Source organism: Papio anubis, chromosome 9, assembly GCF_008728515.1.
Source record: "Papio anubis isolate 15944 chromosome 9, Panubis1.0, whole genome shotgun sequence".
Classification (NCBI taxonomy): Eukaryota; Metazoa; Chordata; class Mammalia; order Primates; family Cercopithecidae; genus Papio; species Papio anubis.
The window spans coordinates 105,020,298-105,045,689 of NC_044984.1; the positions used below are offsets into that span (position 1 = coordinate 105,020,298).

Here is a 25,392-nt window from a genome sequence, read left to right on the forward strand (position 1 = left end):
ACTATGGACACAGACAGATTAATCCCCATCTCCCCAAACGGTAGAGGAGGAGGATCATTCCACCTCATCACTCTGTTACATGAATAGCTGTCTCCAGGTTACAACTCGAAGAGTATTAGTATCCGTATTATAATCCATCTTTGGAAAACAGACTATATGAAAGAAGACAAAACCAAAATGCAACCATGTGGTTTCCAGAGCAATTTATTCAGGAAAATCTATTCAATATGCCATCAACAGTTCTCCTGTGTGTATTGTGCTGATAAATAGACACTGAGAGGATTTAACAAGTTCATCATTTAATAAGTCTGAATTCATTTTCACCACATGGTATTGTACACGGTCATCTGCTGAAACAGATTTCTTTTTTAACAGATCTTAGTTTAAAAAAAGTCATAGATACTGTGAGTTCTGTATAAACTGGTGGACAGTAAGTTAGTTCCTTTGTTTTAACTTATAAGCCTCAACTTCACCGCAGAATAAAGAATGTAGGCCAAAGAAAGCATAATCGGTCACTCGTATAGAACAGTATTGTTTCTATAATTTGAAGCTTTCTGAATGGACGGGTTCAGGCCTGATGCAACTGTAAAAAGATTACTTAATGAATAGACTATATGGAAATTGTACAAAATGTTATTACCTTTAATCATTAGTAGCTTAAACAGCACTATATCACTAATTGCTATTCAAAATCAAAAAACCTGTTTTTGAATCCCCGAGAAGGCAGCATGTGTACACAATCATACCACCTTGTACTTAGGGGTGTGCCAAAACGTAATTCAACAGAAACTTTGGTTTTAGGAAAGAGTCACAAATATTTAAAAGAATGGCTTTAATCGTCATTTTAAGTATACGGTAGGGGAAAAGTGTGCTTTAATTAAATATACATCATACCAGTGATGCTGGCAAGGTTGAAAGTTACTCCTAATGTTGATAGCTATAAAAACTAGTTTGTACATAACAAGACAATGAGAGGAAAAAGCAATCCCTTTGAAACAAAATTATCAAATAAAAAATGTTCACAGTGGTTTGTATCAACAGTATGCATTTTATGACAAGAACATGTACAGATTTGGAGCACCCTAGGGCTCTCTTTATGTCCTAAAGAAAATGAGCATTTACATGATTATGGGTTGTACTGAATTTAAAAAGATCAACGGTACACTTACTCCTTAGACAGGATAAACTGTCCTGGGGTGTACAGCTTTAACACCATCATTAAAATTGTTTGCAAAAGGAAGAGAGAATTAAAAAACAAAACACTTTTCTTTTTGGAGTGAAGAGTCTCTCATTCGCTGTTATAACCAGCAAATGCCATTCACTAAATCAAAAACGGAAGGAAGGGCCCCCACAAACACAGATCTATCTGAGCAAGCTGACCAGTACACATTACAGTCTTAAAAATGAAGGTTATATACTCTATGTTACAAGTCCCAACTAGGCAGTGTCAAAATGACATCTATTTCTTTGCTTGCTTTGTGATCATACCCCTTGGAGGCGTTACAGGTCTCGTGGCATTTGGCTTCTTTTTCTCTGCAGGCTTTAAAATCTGGAGAGATTCAAAAGACAGTTCATTTAGGAAATATACTCAACCCCAAATCTTAAAGAGTCCTTACATTTCATTCAGATCTTTTGTTCAGATGGCGTTTACAACGCCCCAACAACTGTAAAAGCCTCCCTAGCATATTAACACAAGCTAAGTTGACATGTAAACATTTAGTAATTAAGGCTATGATGAAGAGATAAAAATCTATGATCTGGACAAATTATTTTGTCTCTGAGTACTGGTAATATCTTTAGCTATTCCTTCTGATATAGGGGAGAAAGTTCTTTACGAAAGTGTTTCTCCAACCTGCAGGGGATTCTTGCACAATCTTTGGAATTTTGAAAGCTGCAAGTTCTCTGACAATTGGTAAAAAACAACAACAACAACAACAACAACAACAAAAAAAACTTGCAAATGAGAAAAAGGCTGAGGCAGATTCTAAATAATGCTTTTGTGCCAAATGAAGGCCAAATGATGTCGTGGTACATTAACAGAAGTTTTGTGGAAATTAGACTAGAGGGCAGAACTAAGTAAACACATAGCACGAGGCACTCAGTACTTTTCACATGCAAGTGGTGATTTAATTTTAGCTGAACATTACATTGTCATTATGGTTTTAGATCTACAGTAAAACAGCCATAAAAGCATAAGGAGCCCATATGCAACGCAAAAAAATCATAATTAAACACTGGGAAAAGGTGCCATAATTAATTTTTTCTTTTACAAGGGATCCACACATTATTCAACTATAACACACACTGGTTAAGGGAAAATAGAAACAGCCTACTTAGCATAAATGAACACTAGGCAAAAAGTGGCAATTATATTTTTCAACCAGCAAAGTGCAAACATAGTAAAAGGAAATAATGTTGAAAGCATGCTCTACCTGAAAAGAACACATTAGTGTTTCATCCACACTCATCATGGCACCTGCATTGTCAAACTCTCCACAATAATTGGGCGCAGAAAACAGAGTGACCAACTGCCTCTTTGCAAAAAATTCATATCCATCTTCAACCACCTTCGAGAGAAAATTTTTTCAGTATAAATAGGTGCAAATATTAGGTAAGTAAAACCACGTTTCAGTTTCCCATTGAGCCTGATATCTTGTGTTCCAGAAACACTTTGTATAAATAAGCAATACCTACCCACCAAAATCAACAAGGAGAATCTGTGCTCACACACATGCTCTTAAGTGTACATGTAAAATTCAAAATCAATACCTGATGGGCTCTACATATAAGATCCAAATCATGCTTATGGAGAAATTTTGCAACCACTTCTGCACCAAATGTGAAGGACACTCCTCTGTCATTTTCACCCCAGCCTAAGACATCTTTATCGGGGTCAGACCACAAAAGATCACAAAGAAGACCTTGATCTGGTACATCAGTTGGTCGCATAATTCGCCGAATCTGCTCCATAGATTGAAGATCTGGTGATAAACCTATTCAATGAGGAAAAGAAAAATGAAGAAAGCAAAACTTTTAAAAGGATATTACCCCTTCAAAAGTTCCATTTGTCTACAGAGAAATTCAATAATCCTGACACAAAAACTGAAATCGGATTATATTTTATTTACTTTTGGTTAAAAGAAAAAAAACACACACACACACAGAAAAAGGACAACTGGATACACACTAGAATTATATGCAGTAATGCATGGGGTGCTGCAGGTTTAAACAGTACATGGAGGCAGTTATATTATACAGAACACTGTAAAATAAAATCCAGTGATTTAAAAAACTCTTCTACGGGCTTCCCCAGTTGATGACAATAATGAGCGATGTTACGATTGATGGCTTGTAATGACTGAGCTGAGAAGATAAGGATGCTCAGTGAGAGGTAGTTCTCTAGGAAATCTGCACTATTCATAGACCATTAAAATCTACAAGAGCTTATTGTATCGAGTTACAATATGGGATGCATATTATAAGAGTTAAAAACCATGTATCCAACTCTACCAAAACCTGTGTAAGTATAGAAGCACAGAGATAAAAGACATTATGTTGGCTTTTTGATGGCTAATTAATTTCACACCATACATGAAAAGAAATTCTCTTTGCAATTACTATTTTAATTACATTATAGAAAGCACAACCACTGAGCAAAGAAAAATAGCTTATAAAATATGTATGTATATATTTTTAGAGATAGGGTCTTCCTCTGTTGCCTAGGCTGGAGTGCAGTGGTGCGATCATAGCTCACTACAGCCTTAAACCCCTGGGCTCAAGTGATCCTCCCGCCTCAGCCTCCCAAATAGCTACGGCTACAGGTGTGCACCATTACACCTGGCTAATTTTTAACACTTTTTCTAATGACAGGGGTCTCGATATGTTGTTACAGGCTGTTCTCATATTCATGGCATCAAGCAATCCTCCCACCTTGGCCTCTCAAAAGTGCTGGAATTACAGATGCGAATTACTATGCCTGGCCAAAATAACTTTTAAAATCCAAGTCAGAGAAAGTTCTGAGAGGATAAAAAACAAACAAGGGAAAATCTATTCACATCTTCAGTGTTCTAGAGGATCCCTGGCACAGCAAATTACATATTGTTTATTTTATAGTTAAAAATACTTTTCCGAGCCGGGCACGGTGGCTCACGCCTGTAATCCCAGCATTTTGGAAGTCCAAGGCAGGAGGATTGTTTGAGCCCAGGAATTTGCGACCAGCCTGGGCAACATGGTGAGAACTCATCCTTACAAAAAATAAAAATAAACATTTTCTGCTCTATTTTCAATCCTAATTTACAGAGTCTAGAATTCCCTGTAATAAATCAGTTCCTTAAGATTTTTATCCAAGTAATCCTGGCTGTATCGGAGTGACAGTGCAATGCAACACATCAACAAAGGAGAGTGTTCTGTCAGAGGAAGTCATCCCAATGGTAACTCACAAATGTTAAAGTGTTCATCCTTTGGAAGGGATCAAAACCTATTTGGAACAAAAATCAGCCCAACTACCTCCATGACAGCAGAATATCTTCTCATCCACGATGGCTGCTATCGGTAAACAGTTAAAACAGTCTGTGAAAGTTTTCCATAGTTTAATGTTGTATCTTCTTTTACCTGTGATTAAAAAGAGAGTATTACTGTTCTGTAGGCTCATTCTCTCAGGATTAACTTCCCCCAAAGCAAGATTCTGGGTGCTTTCTAAGCAAACGAAACTATGTTTTTATTAAGAATCTTAATAAAACCGTCTTATTTTAACACTCTTTTAAAATAAGAGCTGGGCGTGGTGGGTCAGACCTGTAACCCCAGCACTTCGGGAGGCTGAGGTAGGAGGATCGCTTGAGCCCAGGAGTTCAAGAACAGCTTGGGCAACATAGTGACACCCCATCTCTTTTTTTTTTTTTTTTTTTTTTTTTTTGAGACAGAGTCTCGCTCTGTCGCCCAGGCTGGAGTGCAGTGGCCGGATCTCAGCTCACTGCAAGCTCCGCCTCCCAGGTTCACGCCATTCTCCTGACTCAGCCTCCAGAGTAGCTGGGACTACAGGCGCCCGTCACCTCGCCTGGCTAGTTTTTTGTATTTTTTAGTAGAGACGGGGTTTCACCAGGTTAGCCAGGATGGTCTCGATCTCCTGACCTTGTGATCCGCCCGTCTCGGCCTCCCAAAGTGCTGGGATTACAGGCTTGAGCCACCGCGCCTGGCCAACACCCCATCTCTTTAAAGAAAGACTCTCCTGGAGGGAAGGGGTTTAGGAGAGACACATCTGATCTAAAAGCAATGACTTACATTTTCACATGAAATCTTTTTAAATTCCATAGAAGTATGAAACCAGAATTCCAGATTTGATAATGATTAAGGATTGCCATCAAATCCCAGGAATTATCTGGTAGCATCAATTCTGTCTGAAATCCAGTATGCTTTGTCCAATCTCACCGCAGCTAGTTCCCTAATTCTTAAGGCGATTACGAACTTACACCATGTGGCATTACGACCTTCCTTCTGAGGAAGCCTGAGTTAGCACCCACTCCCCATGTACTCCCCTCAACAACCTACAGATACCAGAGGATCCCCAGGCCTCAGTGCTCTAGCAGGAGGCACAATGATCACACGGCAGTGGTGCCTCTCACAGGCACTACAGGGCATTTGTTTCCAACACTGCACAGACTCCACATGCTCCCACAGGCCTGATGTCACAGGGTGGTCACGTTCTCTCACCAGCACAGGCATCCACACATTCTGGAGTCAGTGCAGTTCTGACAGAAATATGCCACTATGCACTGTTTCTACAGGAAACTGATGTTCTGAGTTTAAAACCTACTCACATACCTTGCAAGAACAAATTTCTCTGGATTGGTTGAGGACTGTCCAATTGTCCAGATGCCTTTGTTTCCTGTACCTTACTATACTAAGCACAATCTTTAAAAACCAACAGTTTGGCCAGGCGGGGTGGCTCACATCTGTAATCCCAGCTCTTTGGGAGGTCAAGGCGGGCAGATCATCTGAGGTTGGGAGTTTGAGACCAGCCTGACCAAGATGGAGAAATCCCTTCTTTACTAAAAATACAAAAATTAGCTGGGTGTGGTAGCGCATGCCTGTAATCCCAACTACTTGGGAGGCTGAGGCAGGAGAATCGCTTGAACCCGGGAGGCAGAGATTGTGGTGAGCCTTGATTGTGCCATTGCACTCCGGCCTGGGCAACAAGAGCGAAACTCCATCTCAAAAACCAAACCAAACCAAACCAAACCAAACCAAGAGTTTGTCCTTAGTCTCTTCCTGGGGACTACAGGGACATCGAAAGGTTTAAACCTGTACCTCTCCTTTGAGAGTTAGGGCCAGCCCAAACAACTGACCTGAACCACACTTCCCACCCTGTAATGCAAATCAAGCAGTCTAGGGAGTTTAGCACAGGGCTTGAAATGTAATGTAAATTCAACAAATGTTTGCCTTCTCTCTGCAGAGAAGAGTGTTATCTTTTCTCCTAATAATTTCTGGTTTCTCAATGACTGGGTCTAACTCTGTGGGTCACCCTGTTGCGCATTTCTTTAGAGGCTACTAACTCCTTCACTGGAGGGGTTCTGAAAGTTCAACAAACTCCTCCTGCCAGGCTGAGGAGGCTGAGGCAGGAAAACTGCTTGAACCTGGGAGGCAGAGGTTGCAGTAAGCCAAGATCGCACCATTGCACTCCAGCCTGGGCAACAAGAGTGAATGAAACTCCATCTAAAAAAAAAAAAAAAAAAAAAAAACCAACAAACTCCTCCTTACGAAAGGCTGATGGGCAATCTGCAAAAACACCACCTCCCATGTCCAACAGCAATACTACTAACCACCACCACCACCACAAGATGAGTATCCTTAATCCAAGATGCTCCAAAATTTGAAACTTTTTGAGCACTCACATGATGCTCAAAGGAAACGCTCACTGGAGCATTCTGGATTTCAGATTTTTGGATTAGCGATGTTTAACCAGTAATTATAACACAAATATTCCAAAATTAAACAAAACAAAACAAAACAAAACACAAAACTCTGAAACCTGCAACACTTCTAGTCCCAAGCATTCCAGGTAAGGAATACTTAACCTGTATTATAAGAACAGGGCTGCTGCCTTAGCCCCCCAGTGATAGTGACTTCCTCTTTCCCCAAGGTCAGCTTCACTTCTGGATATTTTTTTTTTTTTGAGGTGGGGTCTCACTCCGTCACCCAGGTGGAGTAAAGCAATGTGATCTCGGCTCACTGCAACCACAGCCTCCCGAGTTCCAGGGATTCTTCTGCCTCAATCTCCTGAGTAGCTGGGACTACAGGTGTGCACCACCACACCTAATTTTTGTATTTTTAGTAGAGATGCGTTTTCACCATGTTGGTCAGACTGGTCTTGAACTCCTGACCTCAAGTGATCCACCCACCTTGGCCTCCCAAAGTACTGGGATTACAGGCATGAGCTACCATGCCCGTCCTTTGATTCTTTAGTTATGCCACAAACTCCAGTTTCCTCTCTTGCCAATTTCTGCTGGCCTCTCCATGAAAAATCAGTTTGCTTCCTCCTTTTGCCTCTCAGCACTTTAAGCGTGGGGCTGTCTCTTTCTCTTCTCTCTTCATATCCTCCCTAAGGCCACCTCAAACCACTAGGAACATCTGGGTCCTAAAAGGTTTAACCAGGGTAATCGTCTAGCTTCCAAATCCTAAGATTCTGAGCCATAACCTGTAATGCAGTTTCCCATTACTGTACATCAGACAGTTCCGGTAGCAGAAATGGATCAACAGACACTCCTGTTTTACCCAACAACATATACCTCAGCCTTTTCATCACATTTGCAAAATTTAAACAAACAAACAAAAAAGAAATGGTAGTATAAAGTACTTATGTACCTGGAAAACAGGCAGTGGTTTTTAAATTGTCCCATGAAAATCAACATTTGAATACAACTTTTCATTTTAATAAAATTAATATATATAATATATATACTAAATGTCTGCAAGCCTTCAACCAGAAGCCACCTATGTCAAGGGCACTTTTATGCCCACAAGTAGACTGGATGGCAAATTGTATCTGCCTGATGGGAGAGAGGATGCTTGATCTATAAACTGTGTTGATGATCAAACAGGAGTCGAAACTGATACCAACCGACACTGATCTTCTAAGTCATTTTAAAGGCCTCTGCACTGAGTAGAAACTGAAACTGATGCAGCTAGTATCATTACGTTAGGATAGAAGTCACAACAATGAGGTCAAATGGATTTGAATTCATCAGTGCAAACATGAAAAGTATTTGCTGGGCTAACAGTTATGTAAAAGGAACCCTTTCTTAACTCAAGAGTAACACTTGGAATAAGTATCCAAAACACAATGTTGGCTGGGTGTGGTGGCCCATGCCTGTAATGCCAGCACTTAGGGAGGCTGAGGTGAAAGGATTGCTTGAGCCCAGAAATTACAGGTTGTAGTAAGCTATGATCCCACCTCTGCACTCCAGCTTAAGGCTCTGTCTCAAAAACAAACAACAACAACAAAAAAAACCCACCACATCTGCCTTGTATTTCACTACCTAAGGAGTAGTAACTGGCTTACTGGTACTTCTTTGACACAGAATCCCTGTTAATATCGAGTATCTTTCCTGTACAGGTTCAATGGTATCAGTCAGTCCAGAACCCACAGAATTTTTGTCCCTGATCATTCCTGCCACCTCATCTTACCAGCTGGATCTCAAGGACACAGACCAAGCAAACATCCAGTTGTGGGAAAGGGTGGTAGTAGAAGGGCTCAGTCTGTGAATATAATCTTTCTAGGATGCACTTCTAACAAATGTGCTAGCTCACTGCATCTATGTGAATTGAGATGGAAAAACACACATCTGGAGACTCTAAGTTAGGATGTGGTTTAGGGGAGGGCCACAGGGACAACACTTTGCTGATCTCCCTATAATCATATTAGCAAATGCCAACTACCTGAAGTTCCTTAACCACCCCTTCACTCCAAACCTGAAACCCCTCCTGGCAGAAATAAGCACAAAAGGAAGGTGAAGGTAAAGATTCAAAACCTTTTCTGACATAAAACCCTTTATCAAACTGATTATTTTCAAAGTTTTTTTTTTTGATACGGAGTCTCACTCTGCCACCCAGGCTGGAGTACAGTGGTGTGATCTCGACTCACTGAACCCGACTCCCGGGTTCAAGCGATTCTCCTGCCTCAGTCTCCCAAGTAGCTGGGACTACAGGCATCTGACACCACGCCTGGCTAATTTTTGTATTTTTAGTAGAGACAGGGTTTCGTCATGTTGGCCAGGATGGTCTCGATCTCTTGACCTCATGATCCACCTGCCGTGGCCTCCCAAAGTGTTGGGATTACAGGCGTGAGCCACTGCGCCCAGCCTATTTGCAAAGCTTTAAGAACTGTGTTTTGTCAATAGTCAAATCAAAGTGCACCTTTAAATAAACAATCCAAAATGAGTTACAAAATGCGTAAAATACTGTAAAAATAATCTTTGTTCAGCACATTTTAGTTTTAGGGAAGTTATTGCCATTCTTCCTGGGTGCGGTTATGCCAGAGGAGAAAAACCATAATAATTTCAAAAACTAATTATTTACACATTGCAAGATTCCTGCATGCAATGTTCTCTAGCAAAGACAAAAAGTAGATTAGTGGTTGCCTGGGGGCTACGGTGAGATGGTCGCGTTAACTATAAATTTACTACAAATCACTGAATTGTATACTTTCAACAGATTAATTTTATGGAATGAAATTACATAATAAAGTTGCTTAAAACTATTTAGAATGGTTCTCAGATTTCTACCAAGAATTAAGTTATCTGTGAATAAAACAATTTACATCTTAAAGAAACCACTACCATGATCATTATTTCCTAATCTGATCATCACATCATAAAAGAATCCAAGACCTTATTTTATTACAGCGGCAGTGTTCTTTTTCTACCCAAGAGAGAAAAAACTGGCTGGGCGCCATGGCTCACACCAGTAATCCCAGGACTTTTGAGTGGCCTAGGTGGGCAGATTCCTTGAGTCTAGGAGTTTCAGATCAGCTTGGGCAACAAGGTGAAACCCCATCTCTTCAAAAAAATACATGAATTAGCTGAGCGTGGTGATGCATGTCTGCAGTCCTAGCTACCTGGGAGGCTGAGGCAGGAGGATCGCTTGAGCCTGGGAGGCAGAGGTTGCAATGAGGTTAAGATGGTGCTACTGCACTCCAGCCTGGGCTGTTAACAGAGTGAGACTCTGTTCCCCCACCTCCCCTAAAAAGCTAAGTTAAAAACAAGTTGATGAAATAGAAAACATGAGAGATGATACCACTGCATCTAAACTCTCACAATTCCTAACAGAAGTACGTGATAATTGTTTATGATAAATATCTTAATTTCAATAACTTCCTGAGATATAGAAAAGTACTTACATTCATCATAAAATCCATAAATTCTGTTGATGCTGGCACATTCATGGTTCCCTCTGAGAAGAAAAAAATTCTCAGGATATTTGATTTTGTAGGCCAGTAAGAGGCAGATCGTCTCCAATGACTGCTTTCCCCTGTCCACATAGTCCCCAAGAAACAGGTAGTTGCTTTCTGGCGGGAAACCACCGTACTCAAAAAGTCGCAGCAAATCATAGTATTGCCCATGGATGTCACCTAGAAGCAAGAATTTTGTTACACAGTGTTCCCATACTTACAGCTCAATCCACTAACAAAGTTTTAGAAAGAAATTCTTTAAAAATTCATTGTACAATGGCATTGACCTCTAGTAATGAGAGTTTAACTGGACAGCCAACACTACGTAATTTCCAAACTGGCATCATATTTAGTTCAATTGAACTTAATAAAATTTTTAAGTATATGTGTATGTCCAGAACCTCACACAAAATTCAACTAATTAAGAATTTATTCTGTGGAAAGGGTTATTATGTCCAGGCATGCCTTCTTGCCAAGTAACATGGTATTCCTTTCAGGATGACTGATCAATATCAGATCCCTGATAGCTCAGTCTCTAGGTACTGTGTCAGCAGAACCGCTGCACTTTTAGTGAGCCTTGGCCCAGTCTGAGCAAAGCACATACACACATACACACGACCCCCACCCCCCACCCATCAATGCATTTAGCTTTCAATTTCTCCCTGCTAGATAATGCCAAAGAACATTTTACTTTTAAAAACATGAACACAGGCCGGGCGCAGTGGCTCAAGCCCGTAATCCCAGCACTTTGGGAGGCCAAGACGGGTGGATCACGAGGTCAGGAGATTGAGACCATCTACACAGTGAAACCCCGTCTCTACTAAAAAAATACAAAAAAATGGCCGGGCGCGGTGGCTCAAGCCTGTAATCCCAGCACTTTGGAAGGCCGAGACAGGCGGATCACGAGGTCAGGAGATCGAGATCATCCTGGTTAATACGGTGAAACACCGTCTCTACTAAAAAGTACAAAAAACTAGCCGGGCGAGGTGGCGGGTGCCTGTAGTCCCAGCTACTTGGGAGGCTGAGGCAGGAGAATGGCGTGAACCGGGGAGGCGGAGCTTGCAGTGAGCTGAGATCTGGCCACTGCACTCCAGCCTGGGCGACAGAGCAAGACTCCGTCTCAAAAAAAAAAAAAAAAGAACACAAAGTTTTATCAATGCAAATATGCTATAAGAATATATTACTCAAATGAAAACAGTTTAGTTTTACATTGAGTTAAAACACAAATTATCTGCTTCCATTATGCAGAAAACAGAACCACAAAATCAACATCAAGGAAGTTCTACTTTTAGTTATAACCAGTGTTGCTTTAAACTTAAAACATATTCCTATACATCTATGTAGTTCAGACCTTTCCTTGGCTCTCCATTCTTAGTTTCATTTTTTCTTCTGCAATGTTTATTCCTTCAGCAAAATATATTTTTAAAAAATCTGAAGTATATCTAAGTAAACTAAGTCCATTAGAGGTATTTATTCTAAAGCTACTATTTAACTTAATTTTTAGTAGTTCCAAGCTATTCACAAACAGGAGAATGATTCTGCTAGCTAATACAAGGTCATCAACATAGTCTTGACTCAGTTAATCAATCACGTAACCAAAGATAACTTGTGTGCCCCAAACTTACCACATATTTTGAGTGGTGCTTCAAGTTCTAGTAGGATAGGCTGACTGAGAAAGATTTCACGAGATTTTAAACACAGTCCTCTGATTTCATTCTCCTGAAGCTGGACGTTCTTACCAGGCTTGGACCCTCTCACTGCAGAAGAGAAAAACCGCAATTAGTCTAATGAAGCCAAAATACAAAATACAATACAAGATTTAGATAAATGGGCAAAAATATGGTTTAACTAGCTTTCTCTGAGTGGCTTCATTTTCAGGACACTTATAATAAACATGGTTTTATTTATTTTTATTATTATTATTTTTTGAGACGGAGTCTCGCTCTGTCACCCAGGCTGGAGTGCAGTGGCCGGATCTCAGCTCACTGCAAGCTCCGCCTCCCAGGTTTACGCCATTCTCCTGCCTCAGCCTCCCAAGTAGCTGGGACTACAGGCGCCCGCCACCTCGCCCGGCTAGTTTTTTGTATTTTTAGTAGAGACGGGGTTTCACCATGTTAGCCAGGATGGTCTCGATCTCCTGACCTCGTGATCCGCCTGTCTCGGCCTCCCAAAGTGCTGGGATTACAGGCTTGAGCCACCGCGCCCGGCCTAAACATGGTTTTAATGTCTAATTAGAATCTTAAAATATTAGACAAGATTTAATTGTATCTTCGATATCAAGTAAGACTTCTTTTATAGTATTCCAAAAAAAGGGGCCATCCTGTCTCTGCGAATGCTATTAGAAACAGGATTGGAGGCCGGGCACAGTGGCTCACGCCTGTAATCCCAGCACATTGGGAGGCCGAGGCGGGCGGATAATGAGGTCAAGAGATCGAGACCATCCTGGCCAACACGGCGTGCACCTGTAATCCCAGCTACTCGGGAGGCTGAGGCAGGAGAATTGCTTCAACTGGGAGGCGGAGGTTGCAGTGAGCCAAGATTGCGCCACTGCACTCCAGTCTGGTGACACAGCGAGACTCTGTCTCAAAAAAAAAAAAAAGAAAAGAAACAGGATTGGAAATACTCAGAACCTTCCGCATCAGTGTTTTTCAGAGGACCATGGGACCATTGGTATTTCCTCCTGAGAATCTCTGATTTAATTTACCTATGAAAAAATGTTTGTGTTGTTTTCATTTCATTACGAAAATGTTGGCCGGGCGCGGTGATTCATGCCTGTAATCCCAGCCCTTTGGGAGGCTGAGGCGGGTGGATCGCCTGAGGTTGGAGTTCGAGACCAGCTTGGCTAGCATGGTGAAACCCCGTCTCTACTAAAAAATACAAAAATTGGCCGGGCGCGGTGGCTCAAGCCTATAATCCCAGCACTTTGGGAGGCCGAGACGGGCGGATCACGAGGTCAGGAGATCGAGACCATCCTGGCTAACATGGTGAAACCCCGTCTCTACTAAAAAATACAAAAAACTAGCCGGGTGAGGTGGCGGGCGCCTGTAGTCCCAGTTACTTGGGAGGCTGAGGCAGGAGAATGGCGTAAACCTGGGAGGCGGAGCTTGCAGTGAGCTGAGATCCGGCCACTGCACTCCAGCCTGGGTGACAGAGCGAGACTCCGTCTCAAAAAAAAAAAAAAAAAAAAAGTACAAAAATTAGTCGGGAGTGGTGGCACATGCGTGTAATTCCAGCTACTCGGGAAGCTGAGGCAGGAGAATCGCTTGAACCAGGGAGGCAGAGGTTGCGGTGAGCGGAGATTGCGCCATTGCACTCCAGCCTGGGCAACAGAGCGAGACTCCATCTCAAAAAAAAAAAAAAAAAGAAAATGTTGGTTCGTTGTACTTATTTTGCCATGCAATTTCTGGGCCTGCATTTGTGTTTATGCTCAGGTCTGTAGCAAAGGATGTCAGTCATGTGCTATACTGTAAGAAAGCACGTTTCCTAATAATTTGAACAGATAAGGTAATAATGGGAGAAAGAAATCACTGCACAGCATGGGGCATCCACACCACCAGAGCACTTAGGGTTCTTCTACCAAAGTACAAACTTTGCAACAGAGCTCACTTGTCAGCAGGTAGGTAGTTGTGGGAAAGAAATTTTCTGTTTTTGTTCCAGTCATAACAGATTGGACACTCATTAGATACAGATAAAGTAGCACTAAACTGCTAAATGTACCTTAATTTTACAGTTATAAAGTTCACTTTTGGACCCCAAAATATGTAACTAAGTCTCATTCTGATAAAAATGTTATACAACAAGAAGCAATAAAAGCATAGTAATGATAGTCTTCGAGGAAAGATATGAAACAGATGCATATTTAATAAAACAGCAACTGAGCAACAAATAATGTTTTTTCCATAAGTGATTTTCTTTTTCTCTCTAGACATACATAACAGAGTTAGGACTCAAGAAATACTCCCTGTGAAAGATGGGATCCCTGGCTTCATTGGCCAGAAAATGCCAATCATTAGTGATTTCACCACAAGTTAACCAAAAACTTGGGCACAATGCCCAGCAGGAAGCTTTATTTTTGGCTAGGAAAGAAATCCTAGAAGCTTCCGGTTTCAACGTGAATTTTTTTCAGCAGTCCCACACTTATGAATGAATAGCTGACTTTAAGTCTTCCAGGAGAATATTTCTGTGATAATTGGCTCATACCATATAATGGCAGGCTTTGTTTTATGAATGCTATTGTATTTAGTCAATGCCATCAGATGAAATCAATGTTGCTAACAATTTTTTTTGGCTTTGGAAGCTCTCCACTGTCACCTTTGAACATAACTCCTTTATTCTGTTTCTCTGTTTGTCCTCTGGGTGGGGACATTCAGAGATCAGTAAAAAGCAAAAGCAATACTACCAACAATTTAAAAATTCTTCCTCTTTTTGGAAGAAGCCTGGTACCCAGGCTGGAGTGCATGATCCTAGCTCACTGCAGCCTCAACCTTCCAAGATCAAGTGATCCTCTTGCTTTGGCTCCCCCAAAGTGCTGGGATTACAGGCATGAGCCACTGTACCTGGACTTAAAAATTACTCTTTATATTAAGATCAGATGCAGCTTTTTCAGAACAAACAAAGATTCATATTTAAAGAATGGTGCTTATGAAAACCATCAACAAACATGGTCTGAAAGCTTCTTAAATTCCCTACAATTAGCGGAAGGAAAAAAGTTATATAAAGATAGAAACTGCCAAAACCGTCTTCCATCAGTTATTATACAGCTGCTCAGCCTTTAGACACCACAGACACCACACTTCACCCTGGAGAAAAGCTTCTCTCATCCATCTCCTCTCCCCTCACAAGCTTGCTGCATGCTTTTTGAAAGGCTCTCTCAACATCAGGTCACTACCCACCACCCCCACCTCCACCATGCTTGTATTTGTTTTATACTTGCCAGTTTGCTTCTGCCGGCTCATCTGGCCCCACTGGTAGAATGCAAACCCACTGTAGTAAAACCCACAGCAATAACCCTGCTCTGTAGTGTACACAAGCCATAGCCAGCAAGCAGCAGGTGCTCAAAATCTGTTGCATGACTGAAATCTGGATAAATCTTTAAGTAGTGTTGACTGGTGGCACTAGAATTAAACACACATTCCAGACTATATATTTATTTATTTAGAGACGGAGTTTCACTCTTGTTGCCCAGGCTGGAGTGCAATGGCATGACCTCGGTTCACCACAACCTCCACCTCCCAGGTTCAAGCAATCATCCTGCCTCAGCTTCCCAAGTAGCTGGGATTACAAACATGTGTCACTATGTCCAGCTAATTTTGTATTTTTAGTAGAGACGGAAGGTTTTCTCCATATTGGTCAGGCTGGTCTCGAAATCCCGACCTCAGGTGATCCGCCTGCCTCGGCGCCCAAAGTACTGGGATTACAAGTGGGAGCCACTGTGCCCAGCCCAGACTATATACTTTTGATGAGCAAAAAGCATGTTTCTGTGCTATAAAATTACAAAACAATAGTGCCTTTTGCTTACCAGGCTTTATTGGAGTATTTTTCAAAGCATGAAAATCTAGAATTACTCTTAATTTTCACGTTGAATTGTCTAACAGAGATTTCAAACGCGGCTTATGGGGCTTGGCAGTCCAAGTGAACATTGGAGAGTTCTTAAAAGTTGTCATATCAGGCTGGACGTGGTGGCTAGTTACTGTGGAGGCTGAGGCAGAAGAATCGCTTTAACCCGGGAGGCGGAGGTTGCAGTGAGCTGAGATCGTGCCACTGCACTCCAGCCTGGACATAAGAGTGAGACTCCATCTCAAAAAAAAAAAAAAAAGAAAAAAGTTGCCATATCAGCCAAAAGCATACAAATTCACTTCACTATGTTTTTCTTTCTTTCTTTTTTTTTTGAGATGAAGTCTCACTCTGTTGCCAGGCTAGAGTGCAGTGGTGCGTGATTGTGGCTCACTGCAACCTCCACCTCCTGGGTTCAAGTGATTCTCCTGCCTCAGTCTCCCAAGTAGCTGGGATTACAGGTGTGCGCCACCGCGCCCAGCCCACTTCACTATTTTCAATGTCCATCAAACAGTTATTTACTCACTGTAGTTAACATTTACCGAGCACTTATCCACTAGGCACTGTACTAAGGGCTTTATATTGCCATTCAATCCTGTCAGCAATCCTAGGAAATCAGGCACTGTCATCTCCCATTTTACAATGACTTGGTCCAAAGTCACAGAGCTTAAGGACACGAGGATGCAATGCTAGATCTATTGGTGCATCCACCATACCACCCTCCCAATTAAGAATCTGTTCTACATTGAACTTCAAAACCAAAGGAGAAGGCCGGGCGCGGTGGCTCATGCCTGTAATCCCAACACTTTGGGAGGCTGAGGAGGGTGGATGACCTGAGGTTAGGAGTTCAAGACCAGCGTGGCCAACATGGTGAACTCTCATCTCTACTAAAAATACAAAAATTAGCTGGGCATGGTGGCACACGCCTGTAATCCCAGCTACACAGGAGGTTGAGGCACGAGAATCACTTGAACCCGGGAGGTGGAGGTTGCAGTGAGCCAAGATTGTGCCACTGCACTCCATCCTGGGCAACAAGAAAGAAACTCTGTTTCGGTCGGGCGTGGTGGCTCACGCCAGTAATCCCAGCACTTTAGGAGGCCGAGGCAGGCAGATCACCTGAGGTCAGGAGTTCGAGACCAGCCTGGCCAACATGGTAAATCCTGTCTGCACTAAAAATACAAAAATCAGCCGGGCGTGGTGGCAGGCACCTGTAATCCCAGCTACTTGGGAGGCTGAGGCAGAAGAATCACTTGAACTTGTACCCAGGAGGCGGAGGCTGCAGTGAGCCCAGATGGCACCATCACACTCTAGCCTGGGGGGACAAGAATGAGACCTCGTCTCAAAAAAAAAAAAATTCCGTCTCAAAACAACAATAAAAAAGCAACACCAAATTCGACCTAAGGATGTGACTCTTCAGTAGAAGTATCAATGTTTCTTTACCTGGCTAGAAAGGGAGATTCAGGAAAATGTATTATTACTGTTAAAAGCGAAGGTTGCTCTGTAGAAATGTATCTGATCTATTTTTCTGGCAAATCACTGGCAGGAGCATATTATAAAAACTTCCACACATTTTTATTGAAAACAAACTGGTAAAAATTTGAATTATAAAAGAATAGCAGCCAGGTGCAGTGACTCGGGCCTATAATCCCAGCACTTTGGGAGGCCGAGGTGGGCGGATCACTTGAGCTCAGGAGTTGGAGACTAGCCTGGACAACACGGTGAAATCCAGTCTCTACCGAAAATACAAAATATAGCTGGACATGGTGGCATGCACCTATAGTCCCAGCTACCCGGGAGGCCAGGATGGGAGGATCACTTGAGCCTGGGAAGTAGAAGCCGCACTGAGTTGAGACCACACCACTGCACTCCAGCTTGGGCCACAGAGTGAGACCCTGTCTCAAAAAAATAAATAAAATAGCATTGGTGATTATTTACAACACCAGCTCTTTCTCATAAGCAATACCAACTTTTGAAAGTTAGTTGCTGGCAACAAGCAAAGCAAAGATGGAAACTATGGAAGGAAATTTAAGACAAGTTTGAGATTATTTATGAGGAATAAAAAAGTATTTTCCTTGCCACAGAAATGCCCCTTAATTGTTTAAAGAAAAACATATTAAAGAAATAGCACACACTAAAAAAGCCCTAGCTGAATTCTAATGAAGTTTCAGAACCCAAGAAAGGCACGAGTGGTATAAAAATAAGTCAACGAAGATTTTGCTGTTTTAAAATAATCCTGTTAAAAAGTAGGTGATAATTTTAACAATATGCCACATCATATTCATTTCAGTGAATCAATAGCCTCATGATATTTGACAGATTTAGGAAAATAAGACTCAAATCAAAACAAAAAGTAAATATTTCCAACATTAAGCATTCCCATAAACAACTGAGTTCTTTTCTGCAAAAAGTATATCAAGAATCCTTTGGGCCGGGCATGGTGTCTAATGCCTGCAATCCCAGCACTTTGGGAGGCCGAGGTGGGTGGATCAGCTGAGGTCAGGAGCTCGAGACCAGCCTGGCCAACATGGTAAAACCCCATCTTTACTAAAAATACAAAAATTAGCAGGGCATGGTGGCACGTGCCTGTAGTCCCAGCTACTCAACAACTGAGGTTGAAGCAGAAGAATCGCTTGAACTCGGGTGGCGGAGGCTGCAGTGAGCCAAGATCTTGCCACTGTACTTCAGCCTGGGTGACAAAAGTTCAAAAAAAAAAAAAAAAAAAAAAAAAGAATCCTTTAGTTTCTCTGCAAAGTCACCAGCAGGAAGACTTCCACGTTCTGATTATCACAATTGTTTCCACACCCTGCCCTCTCCCCATCCTGACTTTCCTAACTGATGGGGTTATACTTCGGGCATTGAAAAGTGACACTAAGGCAGGGAGCTGTGGCTCACGCCTGTAATCCCAGCACTTTGGGAGGCTGAGGCCTCCCTTGTGGCCAGGAGTTCAAGAACAGCCTAGGCAACACCCGTCTTTAAAAAAAAAATTAGCCAGGTGTGGTGGTGTGTGCCTGCAGATTCAGCTAGCCAGGAGGATGAGAAGGAAGAATCGCTTGAACCCAGGAGTTCAGGTCTCCAGCCTGGGGACAGAGTGAGACCCAGTAAAAAATAAATAAAAGTGACACCATTTTTTTCAAGACAGATAGGATGTAGCTGCAAAACACTGTTCACTGTTCTCAATAAAGCATCTTGAGTTTTCTACACCTAGAGTAAAGCCAATCCATTAAAAACTTCAATTTTCCACAGTCTAAGAACACATTTTGGTAATATACCACTGAGTAGACTCTACATCTGACCCTACATTTTGAGTTTTCATTTGCTGTAAGCTTTACTGTCGGTGACAACCACTCCCTTCTAGAAGAGGGATGACAGTAAACCCCAGTGAAGTGGGGAAGCTGGAGAGTTCAGACAAATCACCAAGATCCATAAATAAATCATCTGTTTTTGATGCTTTGGATACAGAGGTATGACCTTAAAATGTAAACTCAAACTCTGTCCTGGAATTCCATAAGCTCCATGGAAATGAAATCTTTCCTTCTTGGTCTTGAATGACTTTCCAGTTCTTTATCTACAAAGCGACTGACACCCAGAATATTATCTCCTTCATATTTCAATCTCTAAGGTCAACTAATGGCCTCGATTGTAAATTAAGTTAAATGGTGAAGTCCACATAATACCAATAATTTCCCTGCTTCACAATCAGAGATCCTCACCTAGTCAAGTGGGCTGACTGGTACTGTGATTCTGCACAACAGGTTACAGGTTATAATAGGACTGTGCTTTCAAAGACATCAAATCACCTCACTAATTTCCACAGCTGACCACTGCTGGGCCACAACTTCATGTCCATTTGCCCAGTTCTGAGGAGGAATGCCCAGGGCTCTGCTCCTGCGTGTCACATCCCCCCCCAAGCACAACAATGTCACACACAATTCTGTCAGATTTCACTGCTGCCTCCTGCTACTGACAGGCAAGAGGGCACTGCAGGCACAAGGAGAGTAATCCTTTTTCAATGCTGTGATTTAACAAAGAACTCCTGCAAGCTGCAGATCATCTGTCTCCAACAGAGCTTTCCTGCCTTGCCTAGGAGAGGAAATGGGCATACAACCAACATGCTGATGGGAAGGAAGGGCAAGGGCTAACACCAGAGTTCTTATCAATGAGGGAATTAGAAATTGGTAACTTGGATGTGAGTGTAAAAATTACCTTTTCTGTAAACAAATAATTACAGGCTGGGCACCATGGCTCATGCCTGTAATCCCAGCACTTCGGGAGTCTGAGGTGGGCAGATCACTTGAGGTCACAAGTTCGAGACCAGCCTGGTCAACACGGAGAAACCTCGTCTCTACTAAAAATACAAAAACTTAGCTGCACGTGGTGGTGTGTGCCTGTTAATCCCAGCTACTTGGGAGGCTGAGGTACGAGAATCGCTTGAACCTAGGAGGTGGAGGTTGCAGTGAGCCGGGATTCCACTCCAGCCTGGGTGACAGAGTGAGACTGTCTCCAAAATAAAATAAAAAATTAAATAATTACAGATGTTCATTAGGAAAGATTACTTTTGTTTTTTTGGTTAGCATATTAAGAAAGCTTCCCCTTTTTAAACCATTATGTTTGTCCTTTATTATCTTTAGGACCAGGGACGGCTAATCATCAGAATATGAACATTTTATACTGCACCAAAAAGTTGAACACATGGGTTATTTAAACAATCTTAGAGTTTCAGAATATCTGAACACTCCCTACCTTCAGAACAACCCTTATATATCAGAGGATTAAATGTGTAAGCACTTTCTGTGAGCCAGGGCAGAGGTCGTATTTAAACCAATAAAACAAGTCAGGCAATTCTGCAGAACCTGACATGGTCTTGCAGTTTGACAATGGCCTTCTTCAAAGCAAAGATGCTTCTTGCAAACCAAGATGTGAAGTATTACAACCACCTGCTGTGCAAGAAAAATGCTAGCCTCCATGGCTCCTTGAAGGAGGTCATTTACAAAGTAAAACTGCCCCAAATCCCACTTTTCTTCAATACATCAGACCAAATCAACAGCTGGCTTATTTTCTCTCAAAATGCCGTTTTACTGTCCGTTACACTAAGGAGTTAACAACCTTAAGGTTTTATCATCAGCAAGGCAGAGTTTGGATAAAAGCATCCATGGTGGGTTGCAGAGGTGATGCCATTACTTACAGAAACATTCAGGAGTTCAGAAAAGAAAAGAACTGCAAAGTTAGTGACTAAGATCTAAACCAACATGCTGTTTTTCTTAAGACTTCACTTTTCAGTTAGCTTTTTAGTACTATTACTGAGCTACTTCTCAACTAGCTTATACTGCTCTCAAGCTTAAAAGATCAATTCTGAACATGTGAAAAAGTCTACCAAGGTCACAAAAGTCATATTGCCTCTACTTTCAGATATACTTACATCTTAAAGCATTTAAGGGGGAAAAAAAAACGGTTTTGGGGGCATTACGAAAAGCACAAAATTCAGGCCGGGCATGGTGGCTCATGACTATAACCCCAAACCCAGGGAGGCCGAGGTGGGAGGATTGCTTGAAACCAGGAGTTTGAGAACAGCCTGGGCAACACAGTGAGACTCTCATTTCTATTTTAAATTATTACATTTAATTTTTTTAAAATAAAAAACTTGTAAAGCACAGAATTTATTACCAACATCATTTAACTTAGATATCTACATATCCTCAATGGATCATCTTCAAATGTTTCTCTGCCAATTTAACACCCACGAGAAAAAAGGAAATTTAAGTATACTTTGCAGTTAGCCTATTCCCAAGGCATTAAAATGCACTGCTTTATTAATTTCAGCAAAAAAAGAAATATAAGAAAACCTGGTTTTCAAGTGCCATATAACAAGAGGAACTATTAAGAAACAATGATCTCATTTTAGATGTATCATTATTTACTAGGCAAACTACTTATTAGGATTGTAATGATTAAAATTAACAAAAGCTATTTATGAATACAGAGGCAGTTATGGGCAAACCAGAACTTAAATTAGCAAGCCTTAGATGATCTTAAAATTCTAATTTAATTAGATTTAAAATTCTAATGTTTCTAATCCATGCAAATTCCAACTTTTCCTGTTTCCTCAGAGAAATAAAGCCACACATATCCCTGCAGAGATAAGCAGAATTTTAAAATTTAGAAAGAAAATATTTAACAAAAAATTCTTTTCTTACAGCAAACTATTTTAATCAGTTTCTGACCAACTGCTGCCTCAAATAAAGAACTATATTAACTAGCATGAAAAAATATGGTTCTTATATAAATACCTGACATTAAAGGAATGACAAGGTTTTCACCTACAACACAAGGTTTTCACCTGCAATAACATTTCAAGAGCATTTCAGGGGTCCTTAATGACATTTAGTGTTTTTTTTAAAGACAGCATAAAAGGAAAGAATGCACAGATTAAGAAAAGGACGAGATATTTTCAGAGTTTCATTTTAATAACTTACTTTAAAAGATCTGCAAATTCTAACACTAGAGCTGCCATGCCCTCGACTCCACCACTCACAGTATTTATAGTCCAGTAATATTTTAGGACTATATAAAGGCAAAAAGCAGTTAAAACTGCCAAGTTCCCATTATGAAGTGTCCAAGTTAAGGGGTATGACTGAATTCTTACAAAGTCTTGGATAAGATGTTAGCATCTGTTGACATGCCCTTGAATCTGAAAGCAGCTCATTTCAGCTTCCGTCTTTAAAAGCTGAACCTCGCCCCTCTCCCACATCAACATGAATCAATTGCCAGGCACCTCACCAGTCTTAGATGAGCCGAAATTTAAACCTTTCTATTAACCTTTACTAAACCACTGGCCCCCTTCCTTCAGTGTTGTCTGTAGCGAGTTTTACTAGCTCCCGGCTATCTGGGTTTGAAACCCAACTCACTAACTGTGTGACCTTGGTTAAGTGACTTCATCTCAGTTTCTTCTGTAAAATAACAAAAACAACAAAAAAAATGCAAATATCTTGCAATGGGTGGGAGAATATGAAATCTGTGTTAAGTGCTCAAAGAATGCTTGACACACAGTAAGCCCTTTAGAAGCGCCAGTTATGATTATTACAGTAATAATTTCATGGACGCAAAGTGCTCAAGACAGAGCCTGGCACATTGGAAAGATAACGATACCTTCAGCCTTGCTGACTTCCTGTTCAGATGCACGTTCAGGAAAAGAGCGCGGAGACCTCTCCAAGATTAGAATAACTTAAAAGGATTTGGAGGGCAGGCGAAGACAGGTTCTCACACCTCTTGAGACATGAACGCTTGTTACCAAGTAACAAGAAATGGGCCCCCCAAGACCCCAGAACCACGAAAAATAAAAGCAAGCAGGAAAAGAGCCCCCAAACCCGGTGGAACTCACGCCCTCATCAAACTGCCTTCCATGAGGGCAAGCACCGAGAAGTCCATCTCGCACAGTACGGCGCACGCCGTCCAAGAGGCTGGACTGGGGCCCCCAGCCCAACAATCGCTCCAAAGACCCGTCTGGTGTGCGGGGGCAAACGGGTAGAGGCGGGAAACATGGGGGTGGGGAGCGGAGTTTTCAAATTCCACGGCCGGGAGAAAGCCTGCATCCTCGTGCAATGAATGAGTGGAGCCTGGAGGGTCCGCGGCTGGCGACAAGTTGGGGATCCCGGGCTGGCCTCCCTCCAGCTGCAGCCACCGGCCCGTGGGCCAACTCGAGAATCTCACTCCCCACGGTGCTGCAAGCCCAAACGGCCTCCCAACTCCCCTCCCTCGAGCCCCCGGGGCCGCCTGCCGCCCTCGGGCCCGCCTCCCCCTTCAGCCGCCCGCCGCCCCCCTTACCTTCCAGCAGCCGTTGGATGATGCTGTCGATGTTGAGTTTGTCTAAATCCGCCATCGCCTTCCCACCGCCGACCCTCCCGCAGCGGCGCCGCCGCCGGCTCGCGCCCGGGACTCACACCTCCTTTCCCACGCCACGAGCAGAGGCGGTGGTGGCGGCGGTGGCAGCAGCCGCGGCGGGTCCCCCCCCCTGCCGCCCCGCTCCCTGCTTCCTCCTTCTCTCCCCACTGGAACCACGAGAAGAACAAAATGGCCGCCGACTCCTTAGACAGCCTCGGGCGGCGCACGGATGCGCGCGGGGAGTGCAGCGGCCCGGCCGGGACTTCTTTATGGGCCATAGGGCCCGCGGGAGGGGGCGGGGCCCGGGCGCGGGAGGGGGCGGGGCCAGGGCGCGGGGCGGGGCGGAGATGGTTGAGCGCAACTGAGTCCACGCGCGGGATCCTTCCGCCAAACGGGCCGAATAAATAGGCCCGCCCCCGACATCGGGCCCGAGAGTGAGTTGCAAAGTTGCGTGCGGGAGTTGGGGCTGGGGGAGGAAATGCAGCTGTGCATACTGCCGGTTGCGGCCATCGCCGGATCTTGTACGTTGAGGCTAGATGTTTGCAGACCTGGCCATGTGGGAACTCACCGAGGGATTTCGGGGGTCCTGGAATTTACCCTTTAAGATAAATCTGGGGTGAGGATGGAAAAGGAGAATAATAAATAAAAGAAGGTTGACTTATTTTGGATTAAGATATACTGGAACTTGGGAGAAGAGAAAGGTTTATTTGGTAACTAAAAAGAAAAAACCCTCTTCCAGATAAGTCAAAATGTAAGTTACTCTTTGTGAGTGGTGGGTGTATGGGTATTTGTATATATATTTTTTGTGCACTTCTGTAACTTTACTTTGGAGGTAAAAAATCCGTCCATAAAGAAAATTTCATCATTTCTCTCCCTTGGATTTCTCTTTCCTGAACTCGGAAAGTTATATAATCATCGGGACGGTTATCCCGATTCTAGCCAGGGCGAAGTTGAACGAGCGCGTGCAGCAGTTGAAAGGGGAATTTGCAGATTTCACGCGTGCAGGCCAGGGGCGGGAAGAGAAGAGGCAAGCTGTGCGGGCGGTCCTGGGTTCTGCAGACACCCGAAGAAACTTTGGCCCATTCCTCTCTGGCTTCCCAGCCTCCCCGAGTGCACGCCTATCCAAGGGGTCCCCAAACTGTGCCACCTCCAGGGGCTGCGCATCGACTTTGGCCGGGTTTAGAAGTACAGCCCACACTCAGCAAACAGATCGGCTCTCTTTCCTGACCTTTCCATGTATGTTGCTTCCTGCAGCGCTTTACATTTTGCAAAGCCCTGTCTCTCCGAGAAATTCATTTTGTTTCCCAATGAATGCAGGATGCACGAATCCCCATCTCAGTATGCCACGAGGTAATTGCACCACCCAGGCATCCTCTTCCAAAGCAATATCCTCAGGGTGAGGGCTCCATGTCCCCTCAGTTGGGCCCCCTCGCTACTGGTGCAGGGCCCTTGAGTTTAAGAACTCAGCCTCTCGATCCACTTTCCTCAGGCACCAACTCACTTTCCCCTGCTACAGCTCTGTC

At 42.8% G+C, this 25,392-nt stretch overlaps 1 protein-coding gene across 1 annotated transcript; it reads right to left on the bottom strand.

Annotated features, from left to right (window-relative positions):
• Positions 1–188: 188 nt before the first annotated feature.
• Positions 189–24,203, bottom strand: PPP1CC (protein phosphatase 1 catalytic subunit gamma). Its single transcript, XM_003907159.4, has 8 exons — positions 23,813–24,203; positions 12,067–12,198; positions 10,391–10,621; positions 4,507–4,611; positions 2,770–2,993; positions 2,433–2,567; positions 1,489–1,549; positions 189–583 (listed from the first exon to the last, which is right to left on the bottom strand). Exons 1-8 carry the CDS (start codon positions 23,865–23,867, stop codon positions 513–515), a joined length of 1,014 nt encoding a protein of 337 aa, XP_003907208.1. The 5' UTR covers positions 23,868–24,203; the 3' UTR covers positions 189–512.
• Positions 24,204–25,392: the final 1,189 nt, after the last annotated feature.